General features: G+C 57.3%; 1 protein-coding gene across 1 annotated transcript; it reads right to left on the bottom strand.

Annotated features, from left to right (window-relative positions):
* Positions 1–468: 468 nt before the first annotated feature.
* Positions 469–18,475, bottom strand: POLRMT (RNA polymerase mitochondrial; the record flags this gene model as incomplete). The annotated part of the gene is made up of 22 exons (XM_082010962.1): positions 469–540; positions 1,402–1,472; positions 2,029–2,111; positions 2,629–2,701; positions 3,037–3,135; positions 3,429–3,478; positions 4,184–4,297; positions 4,589–4,675; positions 5,458–5,637; positions 6,059–6,181; positions 8,072–8,194; positions 8,741–9,520; positions 9,770–10,009; positions 10,731–10,901; positions 11,231–11,398; positions 11,562–11,711; positions 12,210–12,396; positions 15,314–15,444; positions 15,797–16,185; positions 16,702–16,971; positions 17,654–17,749; positions 18,418–18,475. 22 exons carry the CDS (start codon positions 18,473–18,475, stop codon positions 491–493), a joined length of 3,693 nt encoding a protein of 1,230 aa, XP_081867088.1. The 3' UTR covers positions 469–490.
* Between the last annotated feature and the right edge of the window lie 291 nt (positions 18,476–18,766).

Here is an 18,766-nt window from a genome sequence, read left to right as displayed (position 1 = left end):
CCCCGTGCCTGCCCCTCCAGGCATAGGCCTAACCCTCCAGGCAGTCTGAGCCCTGCTGGTGGAGAGGGATGGAGAGGGAGGGCAGCTCAGGACAGGCACAAGCCAGGCAAGCTCTGGAGCCCACAGCAGTGGCAGGTCAGGGTGAGGACTGAGGGGAGCCAGCCCCCGCTACCATCACGCATTTGACCCCACAGCAGAAAGAGGCAGGCCGCCCCAGAGCTCGATGCCCTCACCCCTTGCCTGGGACACAGGCAGTAACAGCAAATAGTGCAGACACCCTGTCCCCCACTGGCTGCTCCTGCGCTCCTAGAGGAGGCCCAGTTTGCCCCAGCATCTCCCTGTTGGGCAGGTATCTTTTGCTCAGCTGGCAGCTGTACCCGCTTTCGCCGTGAGACACAGGACAGAGGAGCCTCAGGGGCCAGTGCCTACCGCAGCCTCTCGGGCAGCTGCCAGTCCAGAGGTAGTCCAGGGCCCTACTGGCTGCCAGGGCTCAGCTGAAGAAATAAGTGGAATCCATGACATTCTTCAGGTTGAATTCACCTGGGGGAAGTGAGGGAGAGAGGTCACAGGAGAGCAGGGGCAGGGCAGGGTAGAGATGGAGCAACTGGGAGAGAAGCTGCCCTGAGCCCTGCTTCAGCTTCCTGCAGAAAACTACTTCAGCTCAGCCCCTGCTGCTGGGTAGGTCAAGACAGCAGGGATCTTAGAGGTTTTCCAGGAATTGATGTCCCTCCAAATTTCTCTAGGACAGTGGTAGGAAGACAGAACAGTAACAGTAGCAAGGCAGGGAAGGAAGAGAGGAGCACACAGCCTCAGGGTAGGACCCATCCCTGCCACTGGATTGTGCTGCCTCTGGGGCTGACCACGGCAGCTGCTCAACAGCCACAGAGCACCAGTCTGCTCCGTTTTGCAAAGGCAGAACAAAGGTTAGCCAGATGGTCTGGCAGAGGCAGGACCAAGAGATTAGGAGGAGTTAAGCTAATAGCCTTAATCCCATTGCATGTATATCATCTAGATCCTGGCAATTACCATGCCGAGTGCCTCACTCCCACCTCCAGGCAAGCGCCTCGTGGTTGGAAACAGATGGGAGGGGAACAAGACAGGGGATGGGATGAGCTGGGTCAACCGGAGGAAAAGCCCAGGGGCTCAGCTCCAGGGAAGGCAGGGACCGCTCACAAGGATGCTATAGGGGAACATCTTAAGGCACTGCCCCATGGCTCTGCAGTCCAGCACAGGCAGGAAAACCTGATCTTAGGGGACAGCTTTAGCATGGCTGGCCAGATCCTTGCTATGTCCAACTTCAGATACCACACGAGCTCAGTGATTTTGGGGACCACTCCCCATCTCACTCCCCTTCTCTCCAAACTGCTCCTGAGCTTTGCAGTTCCTGTCCTGTCCTCCTACCTGTTTTGGGGACATTCGACAGCTGCTCCATCAGTTTATTCTGCCAGAGGTCTCTAGTCTCTCTGCCGGGGCTGGATGAACCAGAAGGAAAGAAAAAAAAAAACCCAGCATGGGAACTCTGGGAGAAGGTGCACCCTCCTCTGCTCCCCAGTGCAGGATTCAGTTCTTCCAAAACACATTACACACCCTGCAGCAGGAGGAGCCCAGCCCCTGCTGCAGCAGCCCTAGGCAGGTGCTGAGGCATCTACAAACCCTGCCCAGGACTGGGTCGGTCTGTGCTGTCTGGCTGGCTCTGCGGTGGTAACCGAGGGCCATACACTGGGCCAACCCAATGTGTGTCTTCACTGCTCCTTACTGCCTCATTCAAAGCGGGGAACCCAAGGCACAGACATCATGGCCCACCCCAGGCCCACCAAGGGATTCAAGCACCAAACCCTACTTCAATTCTGTGGCAAAAGGATGCAGACACCTTGTTTTTCACATCAGTCAAGAAGGAAGCACAACTTCCTTCCAGAGCAACTCCCAGGCAGATGACACAACCTGTGAGCATCTGGGCACAACCACCCCCGGGAGAGGGAATCAGTGTGGGTAGGACGGAGAGTGGTGGGGGTTTGCCACCAGGAATACCTGCAGTACTTCTCCAGCATGAACTTGGACAGATCCTGCAAAATCTTCTCGCTGTGCAGTGCCACAAATTGCTGACGACAGATCTGATCCAGGGAACAATGGTGAGTCACAGGTTAACAGGCATTTTCCCCTCCTTCCCCTCAGTGCTTCTCAGCCAGGACATGTCAGAGGTGAGGGGCAGGGAAGGCAGCGGGCAAGAATGGGAAGGGGGGCTGCCAGACAAGGGTGAAGGGAATCAGCCTAGGGAGGTGGGAAGCAGAGGCCGACCCCCGTTTTTCAATCTACTGTACAACAGCCCTCACAGCACTCCAGGAGGAAGAGGCCAGGGCAGGACAGAGGCACTGACCCTGCTAGGTGCTGTGTTTAGCATCAAGTTATAGGCACTGATTCTCCCTCACACCCTCCTTGGAGGGTGGGAGGAGATGGGGCTGTGGCACCAGGAAATTAGCTGCAACTGCCAGCAAGCACCCCCGGTTCACCTCGCCTGGGTAAATAAATCAGCCTATGGAGCAAAGCCCAGGGGAGGCAAGGACTGGCAAGTGCCCAGAGGACAGATCAGCAAGATCCCTGCTCACAAGGGTCCCGGGAGGACACTTTTACCTGGTTCATGACGTCCACAGTGAGCGCGTGAGTCCAGTAGCAATCGTGGACTGAGACGAAGGTCAGACCCTGCCTGGGAGGCAGTAGAATGTGCCATGAAGTAGTGCTGAGAGCCCCCTCTCTGTGATGTCCCCTACCCCATGGAGACACTCTTGCTGGGACGTAAGCAGGGACCATGCAAGGAGGTCCCTGCACAGCACCTGCAGATCTTCAGAGAAAGACAGCTAACCCTACGATCTCCCTGTCCCTGCCCTGCCGCCTCCTCTCATCCCTCCTCTGCCAGAAGGCCCAAACACCCACCCACCCGGGCAACCTCTTTCCCAAGTCGCACGCCTTGCCCTAGTGACGCTCTCCCAGTGGAGACTGAGTCCCGGAGCCAGGGAAGAGCCCCGTCTGCCTGCTCCCTACCTGAGGCAGTGCAGAGCCGTAAGCATCATGTGTGTGGAGTCCAGGGAGTGGATGAAGTTGGGTGGGAAGGCGTTCTTCTGCTTCACTGTGTCAGGCTTCCTGCAGCACAGAGTGGGAGACAGGAGGAGCTGGGGCACTTCCAGGGCCAAAGATGAGAGTGCCAGCAGAGAGCCAATGCCAGCCAAGACCTGGGGTTGATGAAGGCAGCCCCGGAGGGCCCCAAGGTCCTGCTGAAGCACAAGGCCCCACTCCTCCAGCTGGCTTTCTGCAGCTCAGGGCGATACCAAGAGCTTTGGCACTCATTAGCAAGTTCCACTGATGGGAAAGTTATGTCCCCAAAGCACAGGCTGGGATCAGCAGGGGCTCAGTAAAGACTGTGGTTTCATACTCACTGGTTGCTGTTGGAGCTTTTCACACTCAAGTTCTGCATGCTGCAATTCAGCTGCAGAGAGAGAGAGAAAGAGGATCAGCTGTCACACCGCACCGCCCAGCCAGCAGAAGGCACTCCGCACTGCCCTGTACTCCTGGAGAGGGGATCGTGCTGACCACGAGCTACTCTGCTCTGCAGAAAACATCCCTGGCTGCAACAAGGGGCCTGGGCAGGGAGGGACCTTTCCAGGGCTTCCCAGTCACCATGGCAGCTGTCACTCCTCAGTGACACCTTGCCTGCTTCCCCTCCTGAGGATGCTGGGCAGGCATCCTTCACCCCTTCCCAGTGATACACTGATTCACCCCTGTGAGGGCTAAGAGAAAGGCTCCTGGAGGTGAGCGGCTGTGAGGATGAGACAGGCTGGGGAAGACGTGAGTCAGTGCAGCAGCGCGTGGGAGGCGAGAGCAGCGAGACTGAATCACGTGAGCCCTGAAGAAAGCTCCTCGGTGCGGGGAACAGGCCTGTGCCCTGGCTGCCTGAGTGGGACAGGAGCAGCAGAGCTTCCTCACCAGTCCACCCACACGCTCATCTCTGCAGGGAGCAATGACGCTGGAGGATGTGCCTGCACACACAAATCCTACCTGCTCTGCAGGCTCACCTGCAGGTGATGCTGATCTGCCAGGCTTTAGCTTGCTGCCTCAAAGCCCAGCTGCCCTCTCCCTGCTCCCCACCATGGCAGACAGAGGGGTAGATGAATCCTGCACACCAGATACTCACCACAGTGGACTTGGACCGATAGTAGGGCTGCACGATGGGGAGACCCAGCGGCGTGACCCACTCTACTGTCTGTCCTGACTGGGCAATGAGCTTGGCACTCTCCGTCAGCCATTTCTTTAGCACAGGGAAGTGGGGAAGAAGGCAGCTGGGATTAGTATGGGCTGCTGGGAGACCCCATCCCCTCCCAGCATAGGCGAGCCTGACTCCTGCCACTGACTGTGACAGTCCAGTGCTTGCAAGGGAGATTAGCCCTGCAGCAGGCACAATCCCACACCTCTGGGACCAGAGGATCCTCTCTGGGTCAGGATCCAGAACGATCTCTCCCCATGGAGCATCCCCTGGTCTATGTATAGGTGGGCCAGGGAAGCAAAAGCAGAGAGAGATAAGAGGTAACAGGCACCTTACCTGGATATCTCGAGTTGCTGAGAACATCTCCTTGATGCCATTGAACACCTGCTTTACAAGGTAGTGAGATGCTTCCCACAAGTACTCCTGCACAGACAAAGGCAGAGCGAGGGGTCAGGCAAAGGGGCAGCAAAAGATGCTAAGCAAAGTGATGGGACCTAGGGTAAGATTAAAGAGCATCTCCCTGCTCTCTGGTGCCACAAAATTGCCTCCATCACAGACTGTGCTAAGTCTTGAGGTGTTGCAGATGGCTGTGGGTTGTGATGGAGGGAGGCTGAGATCAGCATTTCGGACTTCTTGTCCAAGGACAGGCTGATCTCTGTGTCCAGCCTCCCTGGACAAACAGGAGGCTCTTGCTGCCTCATCTGCCCCAGGAATGCAGCACATGGCAGAAACACTCCCAGCACCCACCTGCCACAGCAAATCACCCACTCAGCAAGGACTGTCTCACTGTGGGGTCACAGAACAAGAAATGGGCGCCAGCAGGAGCAAGCCTCCAAGAGCTCTGCTAGAAATAAGAGCCACGTCCAGAGGGAAAAGCACAGCCACAAACCTTGTTTTGTATCTGAAACACCAGCTGAGGCTGCCACGTCACCAAGCTGGGCCCAGGAAGGATAAGGAGCAGCCCCACCTGAAGAATCCCTCCCCCCTGCCAAGTGCTGGCAGACAGCTCTCCTGCAGGCTGGACAAGCCTGGCACAGGCAGGGGGGCTCAGTCCTGCACATCCCTCTGCTAGCTGAGATTTGAGGGGGTATGGAGAGGGCAAGGCAGGAAGAAAAGCCACAGGAAGGGCAGTGCAGGTACCTCTCCCAGCAGGGCCTGAGAGCTGAGCAAAACACTGCTGGGGGAGGCCAGGGCAGGCATGCTACCTCAGGGAACTCTTCAATCTCCTTGAGACGCTTCTCCATCTGCAGCCGCCCGCCATAGCGTGTGACACCGTACACCACCGTCATCACCGTCTGCTTCACCACCTTGCGGCTCACAAAGCCTTGCAGCACCTGGGCAATCTTCACCCCCTGGTCAGCATCCTTCTTCCGAAACTCCTCCACCTGAGCAGGAGAGTGCCCCCGGAGGTCAGCCCCACTGCAAGCCATACTGGCCCAAGCCCCCTCCACAGCTGGAGGAGAGTCAGGGGGACCACAGGAGACCCTCCCAGATGTGCGCTGCCTGGCCTGAACCCCCATCAGAAACCCTGCAGCCCATCTTCAGCAGCCCCGGTTAACAGAGATCATCTGCTGAAGCAATCAAGAGGCATCTGCATCTCACAGATAGCTGCGCCCACAGGGACCAGAGCCTTCCACTGCTGCCTCAGCAGAGCAGCGTCACTTGGCAGCTGGGTGGTGCTGGACAGCACAAGGACATGGCACCAGGACTGTGGCTCAGGACTCAGGTTCCCCTGCCTCTGCCACCCCCAATGATAACTCTGAGCAAGCCATGCACCCTCCATGTGCTCGTCCCACTGTGCCTCACCTGCTGGGCCACTGCACTGTAGACATCCTGGGGGACATTGCAGGGCATCAGATTGACGGAGATAGCGCCAATAAGGTCCCGGCCAAGAGCTGCATAGTGCTGCAGACCATTGCAAGAGCCGTCCTGCGTGTGGGAAGAGAGCAGGGTGGAAACAAGGTGTTAGCGTGTGGATGGAGCCCTGCTCATCTGCCCGCGCCCAACAGCGCAGATATACTTGGCTCAGAAGGTTATTGCCATTTTTGGCCTCCTCTCTTCAGACAGGTTTTGCAGCTGATCTCCCAGCAGTGGCCAGGGCCACACCAGTTTCCATTTTCCTTCTAGACAGTTTTCCTGTCTGGGTCTCATCACTAACTACTGCTGCCTATGAGATTTAAAAAAAGAAAACCTGACATCACACTGCCCCCTCCATGAATTTTCAAAGACGTCAGAGCTCTGTGAAACACTGAAAACCAGAAAATTTGGAAAACAACAAATCTGTCTGGGATGCTAAAAGAAGCCCCAGGAGCCAGCAGTCAAAGCCACCCCAGAAGACCCAGGAGTGGGATCAGAGGCAGGAGGTGGCAGGCCATGCCAAAGATCGCTCAGCAAGCCACAGCTGACTCCAAGGCTCCAGCTGGCTGTGCTGCCTCTGCTCCATGGCTGATGAAAACATCCTTCTGACAGAAACCAGCTCTGACCCAGCCTTTCCCAAAGCTGCAGTTACAGAGGCACACCGACCGATCTGTCGCAGCAGCTGCCCTGACAAACCCCCTGGGACCAAGATCAGTCTGGACAAGATAAGCAGGACCTGAACAATGGCATGGGAAGGTCCTACTGTTCCCCAAACAGCACCAGCAGAAACGCTTCTCACAGATGTGGTGCTGCTTTGTACCATCTCTGCTCCTCCCGTGCTTGGGCTCTGCCTGGTCAAAAGGAGCCTGCAGCTGCCAGCAGGATGAACTTTCCTCTTCCCCCTCCTCCCCACATCCTGCAGTGCAGCAAGTTGCGAGCCGAGAACTGACAAGGCTCCAGCAGCCCTGCCGCGGAAGAGCTGCCTCTAACAACCAAGCACTGATGACTCAGGTGGAAAGACTCGGGTGCCCTCCAGAAGAAGTCCTTGCTTGAATTTCATTAACAGCACCCTCCACACACCCCCGACTGCTCTCTTGATCTTTTGTTTGTCATAACAATATCAGTTTAGATGGTCTCATACATATTCCAGACCATCACTACTGGCAGAACACACCCCTATCCCCCCCCCGCGCCTTCATCAGGGCCATCTGATCTTCTAATGAGATAAATGATAAATAAGCAAACCCCTCTCACCAGGAGAACAATTAATCATTGTCTCCCATGCAGCAGAGGGATTTATCATTGCAGATGCCATGGCTGGGCAGCAGCTGCAGAGAGCTGCAGATCTGCTGGGACGTGGCAGGGAGAGAGGTCCAAGCGCTGGTTAACAGGAGCGGCTGCCTGGCTCCTCTCTCTGGCCAGGAAGGACAGATGCCTTCAGAGAGCTGAGCAGCACCTGAGCAACTGCACTTGCCCCACTCAGAGCATGGGCACGTCCGGGGCCAAGCAGTGACAGGGCACGTGGTGAATGACAGCCACGTCACTAAATGCAGGGGACAGATCAGCTCTGTCCCCCTGCCCTTCTTCAGAGGTCCAGGCCTCCCATCTTTTGCTCCTGCAGAGTTGCGCGTGGCTTCAGCCCCAGAACAGGAGTGGAGCAAAGGCCCCCAAAGCCTCAGCACAGCCCTGAGCACTTCAGATGGGCAGGGGCTGCCATGCACCCACACCACATCCCACACAGCCCGACTTCCAGTCCTGATCCTGTGGCTGGAGAAGGGAAGACTGGCCCAGCTCTCAGCCTGCGGGCAGCTGATGGCAATCTCCCAGACAGGCTCTACACATGGTGTAGTAAATGCAGCGTTGGAGACCTGGATTCTTCTGCCCTGCCCTGAGCTGTCTGCCCTGCCCGTTTTCCTCCCCCAGCTCAGCCGCACGGGCCATGCAGATTGGTTGGGCTCCCACCTGGTGAACCGGGAAGTGAGAGATGTAGGCTGCCGGATCTGGGGACCTCGAGGCTTTGGCGATTTCCATACAGCACGCCAAGGCTTGCCAGGGTTCGTCAGTGTTCATCCACCACTTCCTGCCCTAGGAACAGGAAAGCACATGCTGGTAGGAGTGGGCAGTGCTTTTGTGGCACCCCAAAGCAAAGGCAGGAGCCCCCACACTCTAGGGATATAGTGGGCGAGGCACCTCCTCCCACCAAGCCTCAATTTCCCTAATACTTCATTGTGTTTTCAGATAGAAATGTGTTATTTAGGAAACGCTGAAACGTTTTGTTTCCCTTTTTCCTCTCAAACTATTATCTTTCAAAATATTTTTGTTTCAAAATCAATCTGATTTCCATTTTATTTTATTTTCTAGAAGCTATGCTAAGTAAGAGAAATGGTTAAATGTGCTCTGAAATTAAAGATGACATGGATCCCATTTTTCTTAGTATAGTTGGACAATTCCTATTTGGACTCAACCACAGAGGAACTTCCCTGCTTTTCAGTCCAGTTGTTGAAGGGGAACGTCCCAACCTGCCAGGGGCTCACTGCAAGTTCCTGGAGCCCACGCTGTTCCCCCGTGGTTCAGGGTCCCACCACTCCACCCCAAAAGCGAGCAGAGCCCTGCCAGCCATTCCCCACGTACCGTGAGTGGGTAGTCAGCTGAGTCCAGGATCTCCTCCATGATTTCATTGGCGTACTCCAGCCGCTCTTGCAAGGCATTCTTCTTCTTCAGCCCTGTGAGGTTAATGAGGTGGATCTTCAGCCAGTCAAGGCCCTTGGGCCCCAGTGGCCTTCCCTCCGCAAAAAGCAGGACGGCCCGGGTGACATCGTTACCAAGGTGGTTGAAATAAGGTGGGCAAGGGTAAGTCCTGCCTCGGAAATCCATGTTGTGAGGAAACCAGAACACCTTGTCCCTCACATAGTTGGCAATGGAAAGCTTATAGAGCGCATCCATGCGCAAGCTGTGCATTTCAGCTGCCTTCTTCTTGCACAGCAAGAACTCGTGCTTCTGGGACTTGTTCCAGGTAGAGGAATTGCTAGGAGCAGCAGGAGGCTGGGGGGCCTCAGAGATGGGCGGTGGGATGTCCAGCTTCTCATTGCCTTTGTCATTAAAGATGGAGATTATGATATCTAGCACCGGCTGGTTAATCTTCCAGGCACAGTTGCCCAGCTGGTTGAGGGCATCCAGCACAGGGTGGAGGTTCACCGGAGGACACTGCTCTAGGAGCAGCTGGTGCTGGATGGCCCCATCCACAAAGCGCATCAACTTGGTGTCGTTCAGGATAAAGGCACCAAAATGGGGGGAGGTCCAGGGCACTGGGGGGCACAGCATAGGTATGGCAGAGGAGTTAAAGGTCAGCATGGTCTCTGCAGCATCTGACACAATCTGGGAGAAGACAGGATGAGGCTTTATCAGCCCAACCTAGAGAGGAGAATCAGAGAGGTGAAGGTCAGCAGTAGAGGATTAGGGCAGGAGTTCAGAAGAGCATGTGGTCAATCAGCTATTACATAACAATCATGCTAGGTACCAACACCATCCGCACAGAACCAGAGGCTCCTCCAAGTGTCCCTGAGCAGGAAAGGCAGCAGGGAGTGAAAAGGGCCTTGCAAAGGCCCAATTCTGATGAATAGGTGACCCACACAGTCCCAGAGTGCACAGGACGAGGCTCACCTGCCAGCTGCTGCGGAAGGAGTAGATATGGTAGAGGATGGGGATAAGCCTGGGCTCCAGGCGAGGATTGAGGATATTCCTGGGCACTTTGACAGCCTGCACGAGGAGTTCCAGCAGGTGCATGCCCAAGCGCATGAGAAGCACGTACGGCCAGCTGCAGTCCTTCAAGTTCAGGGAAGGCCCAAAGCCTGCTTCTGCCACCAGCTTCTCCCAATATTCCCGTGGCAAGTACTCATCAGGCTGGGAGGCAGAAGGAGAAAATTGTGTCAGCTGGAGGGGCCAGCCATGCTGCTCCCAGGAGTTTTGCTGGATGGGATCTATGTACCTGGAACATGTGTCTGAGAAGGACCCTCCTGCCTCAGTGTCCTTGTGAGGTCCTCCCTGACAGGGGTACTTGGGGAAGGACTGCTGACATGGCTGGGGCAAGCTCAACGGCAAGAACTTGCTTCTGCTACAGGTCAGGACGGTGATGCCACAAAGCCCATTCTCTCGCCACACACCTGTGCTGACACCCTGCCCCTACACCATCCTGACCCTCCCTCCCCCTGCCATGCCACAGGCACACAGCTCAGCTAATGACCTGCTCATCCAGCCCTCGAGTTGCCCAGATCAATGGCCTTGGCCCCTTTCTCCCCTCCTACCCTGCAAAGCACACCCTCCTCAAGACCCAGAGCTCTCCTGCACGGGATGCCTGGCTCCAAGGGATCAACTCTGCCAATTTAAAAGCTTCAGGCTCAGAAATACCCACTGCTAGACCAGAACCGACCTGCCTGTCGCCATGGGGCAGGGGACCTGCCAGCACTACATGGAGCCTTACTGGTTCTGGCGGCCTCTTCAGCAGCAGACTCCCAGAACCTGAACCTTGAGCTTGCGAGGAGGTGGACCAGCTGCCTCGCCCTGTCTCTGCTCTGCGCTCTGTAGCCTGCAGGCCCCAGGACCCCCCTCTCACAGGTGTACCCACCTGGCTGTCCTTCGCCAGCAGGTGGATGTAGTCCTCATAGACCTCCTGCACCTTCTCCAGCTGGCGGCTGCACAGCTTCCTCTGGGTGATATATCTGTTGTAGACTTTGGAGCCCAGCTCCCTGGCCAAGACAGCCACGGATTCTCCTTGCGGAGAGAGGGTGTTGAGTATCTGAGAAAGGGGAAGGCAAAGAGGGTCTTAAGGAAGGAGGAACAGAAAGACAAAGCAGGAGTTAAAGCCCCTGTGTGGGGAGCATAGAAAGATGCTGATTCCTGTGATGCTGAGCAGATGATGAGGAAGGAAGCATGGCCAAGACAGAGCAGGGGCTTCTCTGACTGCTCAGCACAAGAAGCAGACAGAGCCTGCACCTAATACCTTGGGCAAACTTTGAGGCTCATGTTCTGATTCTGCTGGCCTGAGCAGGACATCAGCACTTTGTGGCAGCCCTACAGCTATCCAGGTGGCCCTGTTCCTGTGGCACTGTGAGGGCAGGGCCCTACCTGCAGCATGATGCCCACGTACTCCTCATCCGGCAGCAGGTACAGGTAGGGGTAGAGAATGTTGGACCCTGATGCCATCTTGAGACTGGACATGCTGCGCTTCGACTTCTGCAGGGCCTGGAGGATAGAGCTGTGCCACTGGGAACGAAGGGTGGCCAGCAGATTGCGCTACACAGAAATGGAAGCAAGACAGTAATGCTGTAGTAAGCATGTCACCAGGGAGCTGCCCCCCTCTTTAGGCCACCAACCTCTGCATCTCTCCCACAGGTCCCAAGGGTTGAACTGCCCCCTCCCCTCCAGACATGCAGTCCTCAGACTCCCTGAGCTTTACCGCTTTAATGGCTTGCGGTGTCAGAGGTTTGGTTGACTCCACTGACTTGATGGTTACGGTGTTGTTCAGCTCCATCTCCAGCTGCTGCTGGAAGAGCTCCTGCAACTCCTGCACAGAGAAATCCAGCTTGGGGTATGACACCATCTTCTCCTGCAAGAAGAGTGAGATAATAAGTGCCAAAAGCCAGAGGAAGAGATGTGCTCGTTCTCCCAGCTTCCTTGCAAGAGGCATGTGGCACGAGTCCCTGCTGAAAGCAACTTTCTGGGACCTCTGAGTCCAGACGTCTGAAGTCTCTGGCCAGCAAGCCCCAGGGAGTGCGGAGTAACAGGCCTCTCCAGAGGCCGCTCTGTTCCTGTGTCATGGTCAAGCATCCCCCCAAGCACCCCCTCCAGTGTATGAAGGTCATCTCCAGCCCCCCTGCCAGCCCTCTGCTTCTCCGTTCCTCTGCAAGGCTGTTGGTAAGGATATTCGCTTCCTTGGAACATGGAGCTGCTTGATGAGTTACGTGGGCTGTTGCGTAGAGATCAAGGTACAAAGTTCTTCCCATACAGCAGTCTTGGGCTGGACCTGAGGACACCTGTGAACACCATCTGGCCAGCTCCAACACATCTCCAAGCCGCAGAGACATCCCTGAGCTCTATGGCTTACTTTGGAGTAGAAGTCCGGGAGCAGAGAAGATTTGCAGGTCTGGGGGTTGGGTGGAGGGGGTAGCTGGTAGTCAGGCTGGACAATCCTGATGGCCCTCAGCACCTTCTCCTTCTCATCTTCCTCAAACAGGCACTTTTGGAAGAGCTCATCCACATGGAAGCCATCATTCTTCAGCTGCTGCAGACATCTGAGGAAGGGCAGATAGGATAGGCTTAATCTTTCACAGGGGACTGTGCATGTTGGACAGAAATTAGCACATAAGGAGGCAGGGAATGAAGTTTTTAAACAGAAGACTAAGCATGGAGGAGACAGACTGGGGGTGACACCTTTTGAGGATCCAAGAGTCTTGACTGCATCAGGCTTTTCCTTCCTCACTTGTGCCCTGAGCAGCATCACCCAGACCCATGTGAGACACACCACAGGACAAAGAGCCACCCCTGCCAGCCACAAAAGCAAAACCCTCTCCCAAAGCAGAGCTTGGGCACTGGCACCCACCAAGAATAAGCTCTGAGCACAGGGCAGGAGACTGATACACAGTTCCAGGCTGCTCCAGCAGGGCTGGTGGAACTTCCCCATGCCAGGTGGTTCCCAGCAGCTTTCCTTTGTGCCACCCTTCATGCCAGGGCAGCTGCAGAAGGGTGTAACCTCTCATGCTCATTGGAAGGCCCTGACAGCCCTGGGGAGTGGGATGTGCCCCATGCACTTGCCCTAGGATGCCTCTTCCCTTCTCCTGCACGCTCCTCAAAGCCATGCTTCATGCAGCAACCACCAAAAGCCTTGCAGCAACTTGTGCCTGACTGAGCCGATGTCTGCCCAGCCCCGGACAGGGGAAGACCGGTGCAGAAATGGGCACAACCAGGAAACTCACAGAAGGCAGATGCCTCAGTCTTCCAAGAGGATGAATCTCAGGCAGCCTGGCAGCAGGGTACTGTTCCGTGGGAACACGGGAGCTCTCCCTGCCCTCTGCACACAGCCAGGAGCCAGCTCTCAGGGCTGCAGGAGCTGCTGGGGTAGGAGCTGCCTCCAGAGCACAGCCTGTCCCTGACAAGATCACCCGCCTCAGGTTACAGCGATCAATTATCCACCCCTCCAGCCCTCACCTCTGCTCAGCAGACAGCTTTCACCTTCATGCTCAGTGAGGAGGCTGAGCTCTGCTGCCATTGTGAGACTGAGGAAAAAGATGCAGACTCCTTCACCCTCAAATAATCCTGCTCTCCTCTCCAGCCCAAGCCACCAGAAGGGAAACCATGGGGCTGGTCACAGCTTGGGCAAAGGGGCAGGGGACTGTGGTTCATGCACCAAGCCCAGGAGCCAGGGCACGGGACCACAGCTCGCACAGCTGTGGCAGGAACAGCCTGAGCGCCCGCAGTGGCCGCAGGACCTGCAAGGAAGCTCTCTTCCCTGCAGCACCCATCGCTGCCAGGGACCAGAACCCCTTGCATGCACACCAAGATCTCCCACTCCCCAGCTCCACAAAGGATGCTGCAGGACCACATCCTCCTGGCTGTGCCGGTCTGGAGCTGGGATCCGGGGCACAGCAGAGCCCAGAGCCCCACCTGCCAACTGGCCCAGCCTGCACCAGGTGACACTGGACAGGCAGACCCGGCTGACAACGGCACCAGCCAAGCCCCAGCCCAGGACCCCATCAGCCACAGAAAGCAAAAGGGGCAGGAGGGAGTCCCTGGCAGCTTTGGGAAAGTATTAATAGCCCAAGATGTGACAAACAGCACCCTGAGCCAGAACCACAACATGCTGTGAATCCTGCTGCTGCGTGCACCCCAGCTGCATTTCAGTACATTTGGGAGCAGGCAGGAGCTTCAGAGGAACAATTCTACATCTCCACAGAGCCACTCTTCCTGAAAACTACCCCACAGCAGCCCAGTTAAAACAAGCAACTCCCACCTTACACTCTCGAAGAGACCCTGCAGTCTGAGAGCAGACAGAGAAACAACCCCCACCTCGCACGCTCCCAGCACAGGCTCAGCGCTCCAGGCCATGCTGCTGCTGTGTCCAACTGGGAGAGCACGTTTAGGAGAGGAAGGGAAATGAGAGCTCATACCCACACACACAGTGCCAGCAAACAGAAACAGTTGTGGGGAAACACACACTCCCTGGCAAGGCTTGGGTTTGACGAACCCATGCAGGTGTGCTATAAACATCTGCCTGTAGACAGCCCTACAGGTGTACTGCTGTATTGATGCAACACCCACACACCCTGGCAGGAAAGTCAATGGCAGTCACTTCTAAATCAGCCGACTGGAAAGACATTCACTCAGAGGCATCTAGAACTTGTTAGCCAGCCAAGGGACACATGAGGCCAGTGATAAATCCGTGAACCACCCAAGGGTGTTTGTACAGTGTTAGCAGATGACCAGAAAGCTTTCTCCATCCTCTGGCAGGGCAGCTGGCTGTGCTACCAGACCAAAGCACTGCCCCTAGATCCAGTCTGTTGGGATTTCACAGGGCTCCTTCAGCTCTTCACTTTAGGACTGACACTTATCCTGCCCATTATGTGCCACGAAATTAATCTGAACCTCCTGATCACACTCCCTCAGAGAGCTGGCACTCTGCAAAAACCAGCTCTTTGGCTGAGCCTACCAGGAAGGGCAAACTCCATGGAGGCGCTGTAAAACAAATGGAAGAGCCATTCCTACGGGGCGGTGATGGAGGGGTCAGTGGGAGCGAGATGCCCAGGATGGGTACAGAACCAAGGAGTACTTGACTGAAGAAAGGCTGCTCCCAGCCCAGAGAGCTGCTCTGTGAGCTCTGGAGGGAGCAGATGCAGCTCTGACCAGAAGCAAGGTTGTTCTTACCTACTACATCTCCCTTCCCTAGCACCTGAGATTGCAAGATCTCAGACAAACTCCCTAGCACCTGGGGGTAGCAAGGAGGGCTCACTTTGGGAGCTCTGCCCACCCCTAAATCTGGCCACAGCAAATGGGTCAGAGCATCCAGATGTGCATGCAGCAGGGGTAGGTCTTCCTGACCCTGGGCCAGTGCATCTCGTCCCCAGAGCGAGCTCCCTGTTCTCGCAGTGCAGTGGCAGCCTCTGGAAATGCTGCCCTGGGGCTCGGCGGCACCCTGAGGCAGGTGAAATGCATTACCTCTGGACATCTTTGGCAGACAACTGGTTCCGGCCCATGCACTCCAGTGCTGCCGCATAGGAGTCCAGGCTGGGCCGGAGGCCGACAGACTCCAGCATGGAAAATAGCCGGTTGATGCGCCGCAAGCATCCCTGCAGATGAGAAGGGAAGAGGGCTGTGGGCACAAACACCAGCAGCCGCAAATCACAGCTTCATGTCTCTCTGCTCTTGTTCAACTTCAGCCACATCTACCCTGCCCCATCCCCTTCTTCCCCCCAAAGCCACCTCACAGGAACCAGCAGCCTCCTGTCAGCTCCATCCCTCCCAGCTGAAGCCAAGCCCTCCTTGAACACTTGCTGAAGGCGGACGTGACAAACACAGATAAAACCATGACCACTGCTTCTACAAGCATGGGTCTCTTCCTCCTGAGCCAGCTGCCCTCTCCCTCTCAGCCACCCAGAAAACCTGACACCCAGGCCAGGGCAGCAGCCCGTAGCTTGGTACCTTTCTTGCCCAGCTGCGCATCACAATGTTGTATGCATCGACATTCAAATGCCTTCTCTTTGCAGGGGAGCTGTGGTACGAGAGAAGGAACCTCTCAGCCTCCTCTGGCTGCTGCAGGAAGAGGAAGCATTCGAGATTGGACTGGATGGTCTGCTGCAGAATCCTGTATTGGCTGCTGTCCTTGTTCTCCAGCACCCTCTGAGGCTTCTGCACCTTTACACTCTTCTTCACTGCTGCCACCCTGGGCTTGCCATGGGCATAGACCCTGCAGGAGCCAGCATGGCTCCGGCTCCAGGCAGCAGCCCCATTAGCCTTTGGGCTCTTCAGGCTCTTCTTGCCCTCAGCTTTGGCCTTCGCCTTCCGCTCTGCTTTGGCCTTCGCCTTCCGCTCTGCTTTGGCCTTCGCCTCGCCCTCCGCTTTGGCCTTCGCCTTCCGCTCTGCTTTGGCCTTCGCCTTGCCCTCCGCTTTGGCCTTCGCCTCGCCCTCCGCTTTGGCCTTCGCCTCGCCCTCCGCTTTGGCCTCCGCTTTGGCCTTCGCCTCGCGCCCGGCCTTGGCCTTGGCCTTCCGCTCAGCTTTGGCCTTGGCCTCGTGCTCGGCCTTGGCCTCGCGCTCGGCCTTGGCCTTGGCCTTCCGCTCAGCTTTGGCCTTGGCCTCGCGCTCGGCCTTGGCCTTGGCCTCGCGCTCGGCCTTGGCCTTGGCCTTCCGCTCAGCTTTGGCCTTGGCCTCGCGCTCGGCCTTGGCCTTGGCCTCGCGCTCGGCCTTGGCCTTGGCCTTCCGCTCGGCCTTGGCCTTGGCCTTGGCCTTGCGCTCAGCTTTGGCCTTGGCCTTGGCCTTGGCCTTCCGCTCAGCTTTGGCCTTGGCCTTGGCCTTCCGCTCAGCTTTGGCCTTGGCCTTCCGCTCCAGAGGCAGCTGGGAGGCAGCGATGGATAAATTCCGCTCCACCTTCAGCTGCCGGATGTACATCTCCCTCTTCAACTTCTCAGCCCAGCTTCTAGGCCAGGCTGGACTCTCATCCATTCCCCTGGGAGTGGGTTGCTCCTCCACAGGGCCGGCAGCCACCACTTTCCGCAGTGGGTCCTGGTACCTGTCATTCCCCAGTGGGGCCAGCTCTGCTTTGTTGACCATCACCTCCGGGACATTACTGGCTTGGAGCTGCTTCACTCGAGCTTTCAGCACTGCCGGGAAACACACAGGCAGGGAGAGGTGAAAGGATGCAAGGCACGGCAGAAGGTTGTGTCCTACCCCAGGGCCTTGCCTCTGGGAGCACCCAGGAACATGCTGAGGAAAAGACAGTCTACACAGGGACTTCTTCCCTCCTTGGCCAGCCCTCCTCCCGGCAATCAGCTGCTTTGACCACTGTCTTTCTGAGATCCACCCATATGCTGTGTCCTACCCCTGCATCCCGGGGAACCAATCAATGTCACTGCAAGGGAAAAAACACCAGCTCATGCTTGCCTAAGCTGCTGCCTGGTCACTTCACTGGTCTCTCCAGGGACCTCACGCCCTCAGCTCACCCAGGCAGAGAGTCCCAAGCCAGAGCATGTTCCAGGTCATTCTGTAGGGCCCTCGCACGCCCTGGAGGGACTCTTTTACCATTTCCTAGGACCACCCCGTGTTTTACAGCAACTCAACACTCCCTGTGGGTAGAGTGGGCCTCCAGGTTCTTGGGACAGGAGAGAACTTGTCCAGGGAGGCCGGCAAGTCCACAGGAAGCCCCATGTCCCTGTCCAGGCTACATGTACTTCCAGTCCCAAATACCCTCTTTATGGCTACACAGAATGGGAAGACTCCTAGAAAACCCCACAGGACACTGAACAACGGAAACCCCTGCAGGTCTCCCAGTCCTCCCTGACTCACCTTCCAGCAGCTCCATCCTCTCACAGATGGCATTTCTCCCTGCTTTCTCCTTGGCGCTGGGGGAGGAGTAGTTCCTGAGAACACTCCATGGGATCCCTGCAGCAGGAAGACACACAGACCAGGAGGTCAGAAGAGGCTTCATCCCTTACACCACTCACTGCCCCATGCCACAGCTGGGGGGCAGGGAGGGCACAGAGAAGGGAGGGCACAGAGAAGAGAGGGCAAGCAGTGTTTCTCAGCTCTGCTTGCAGGTCCCAGCAACTCTGCAGCAGCCAGAGAAGGGTGGGGAAGCAGCCCTCGTCTTGGAAGGAACACAACTCCAGGGACACCATGAATCTCAGCATTACTGCATGGGGTGACCAGACCCCAGAACCCCCAGAACAAGCAGACTCTATCCCACAGGAGGACAAGACCCCAGAGATGCCCAATTCCATCCTTAGAGAATGTCAATGCCCCAGGACACCCACAGACCCCTTCTCTATCCCGGGCGGGGGGGCTCATGACGCAAGAAGACCTTCATAGCCCCCAGGTCTGTCCCACTGGAGGGTTCGGGACGCCAGGGACCCCCACCGCCCCCAACCCTCTCCTGCGGGGATGCTCAGGACCACAGGGAGCCCATAGCCCCAGCTCCGGCCCCATGGTCAGGGTCAGGCCTCCGGGACTCCACAGCTCCGTCCCGGGGGCTGCGGGACAAGACCGCAGGGACCCCTCTCCGCTCGCCCAGACCCCCTCCGCACCCAAGCCGCCCGCCCCCGGCCCCTCACCGGCGCCCCGCAGCCGGGCCGGGCCCAGCAGCGCCGCCCGCAGCCGCAGCAGCGCCATTCCCCGCGCTAGGCCGCCATGCCGCGCCGCGCTCCCCCACTGCGCAGGCGCCGCGCAATGCACGCCGGGAGCGGGGGCTCCGCCGCGCCGGACTACAACTCCCATGATGCAGCGCGGGCGGGCCCCCCCGCGCCCCCTGGCGGCCGCGGCGGCCCCGACGGGACGGGACGGCACGGCACGGCACGGCAGCGGAGCCCGGGGGTCACGGCGCTGCCCCGCCCAGCCCCGATCCCAGCGCGCCTCGGGCCGGGCGGCAGACGGACACGACGCCCTGGGTCCACCGTAGCCCTG

Source organism: Phaethon aethereus, assembly GCF_964289735.1.
Source record: "Phaethon aethereus genome assembly, chromosome: 26".
Classification (NCBI taxonomy): Eukaryota; Metazoa; Chordata; class Aves; order Phaethontiformes; family Phaethontidae; genus Phaethon; species Phaethon aethereus.
The sequence above is the reverse complement of the archived record's forward strand: the minus strand, read 5'-3'. Positions and strand labels throughout refer to the sequence as shown.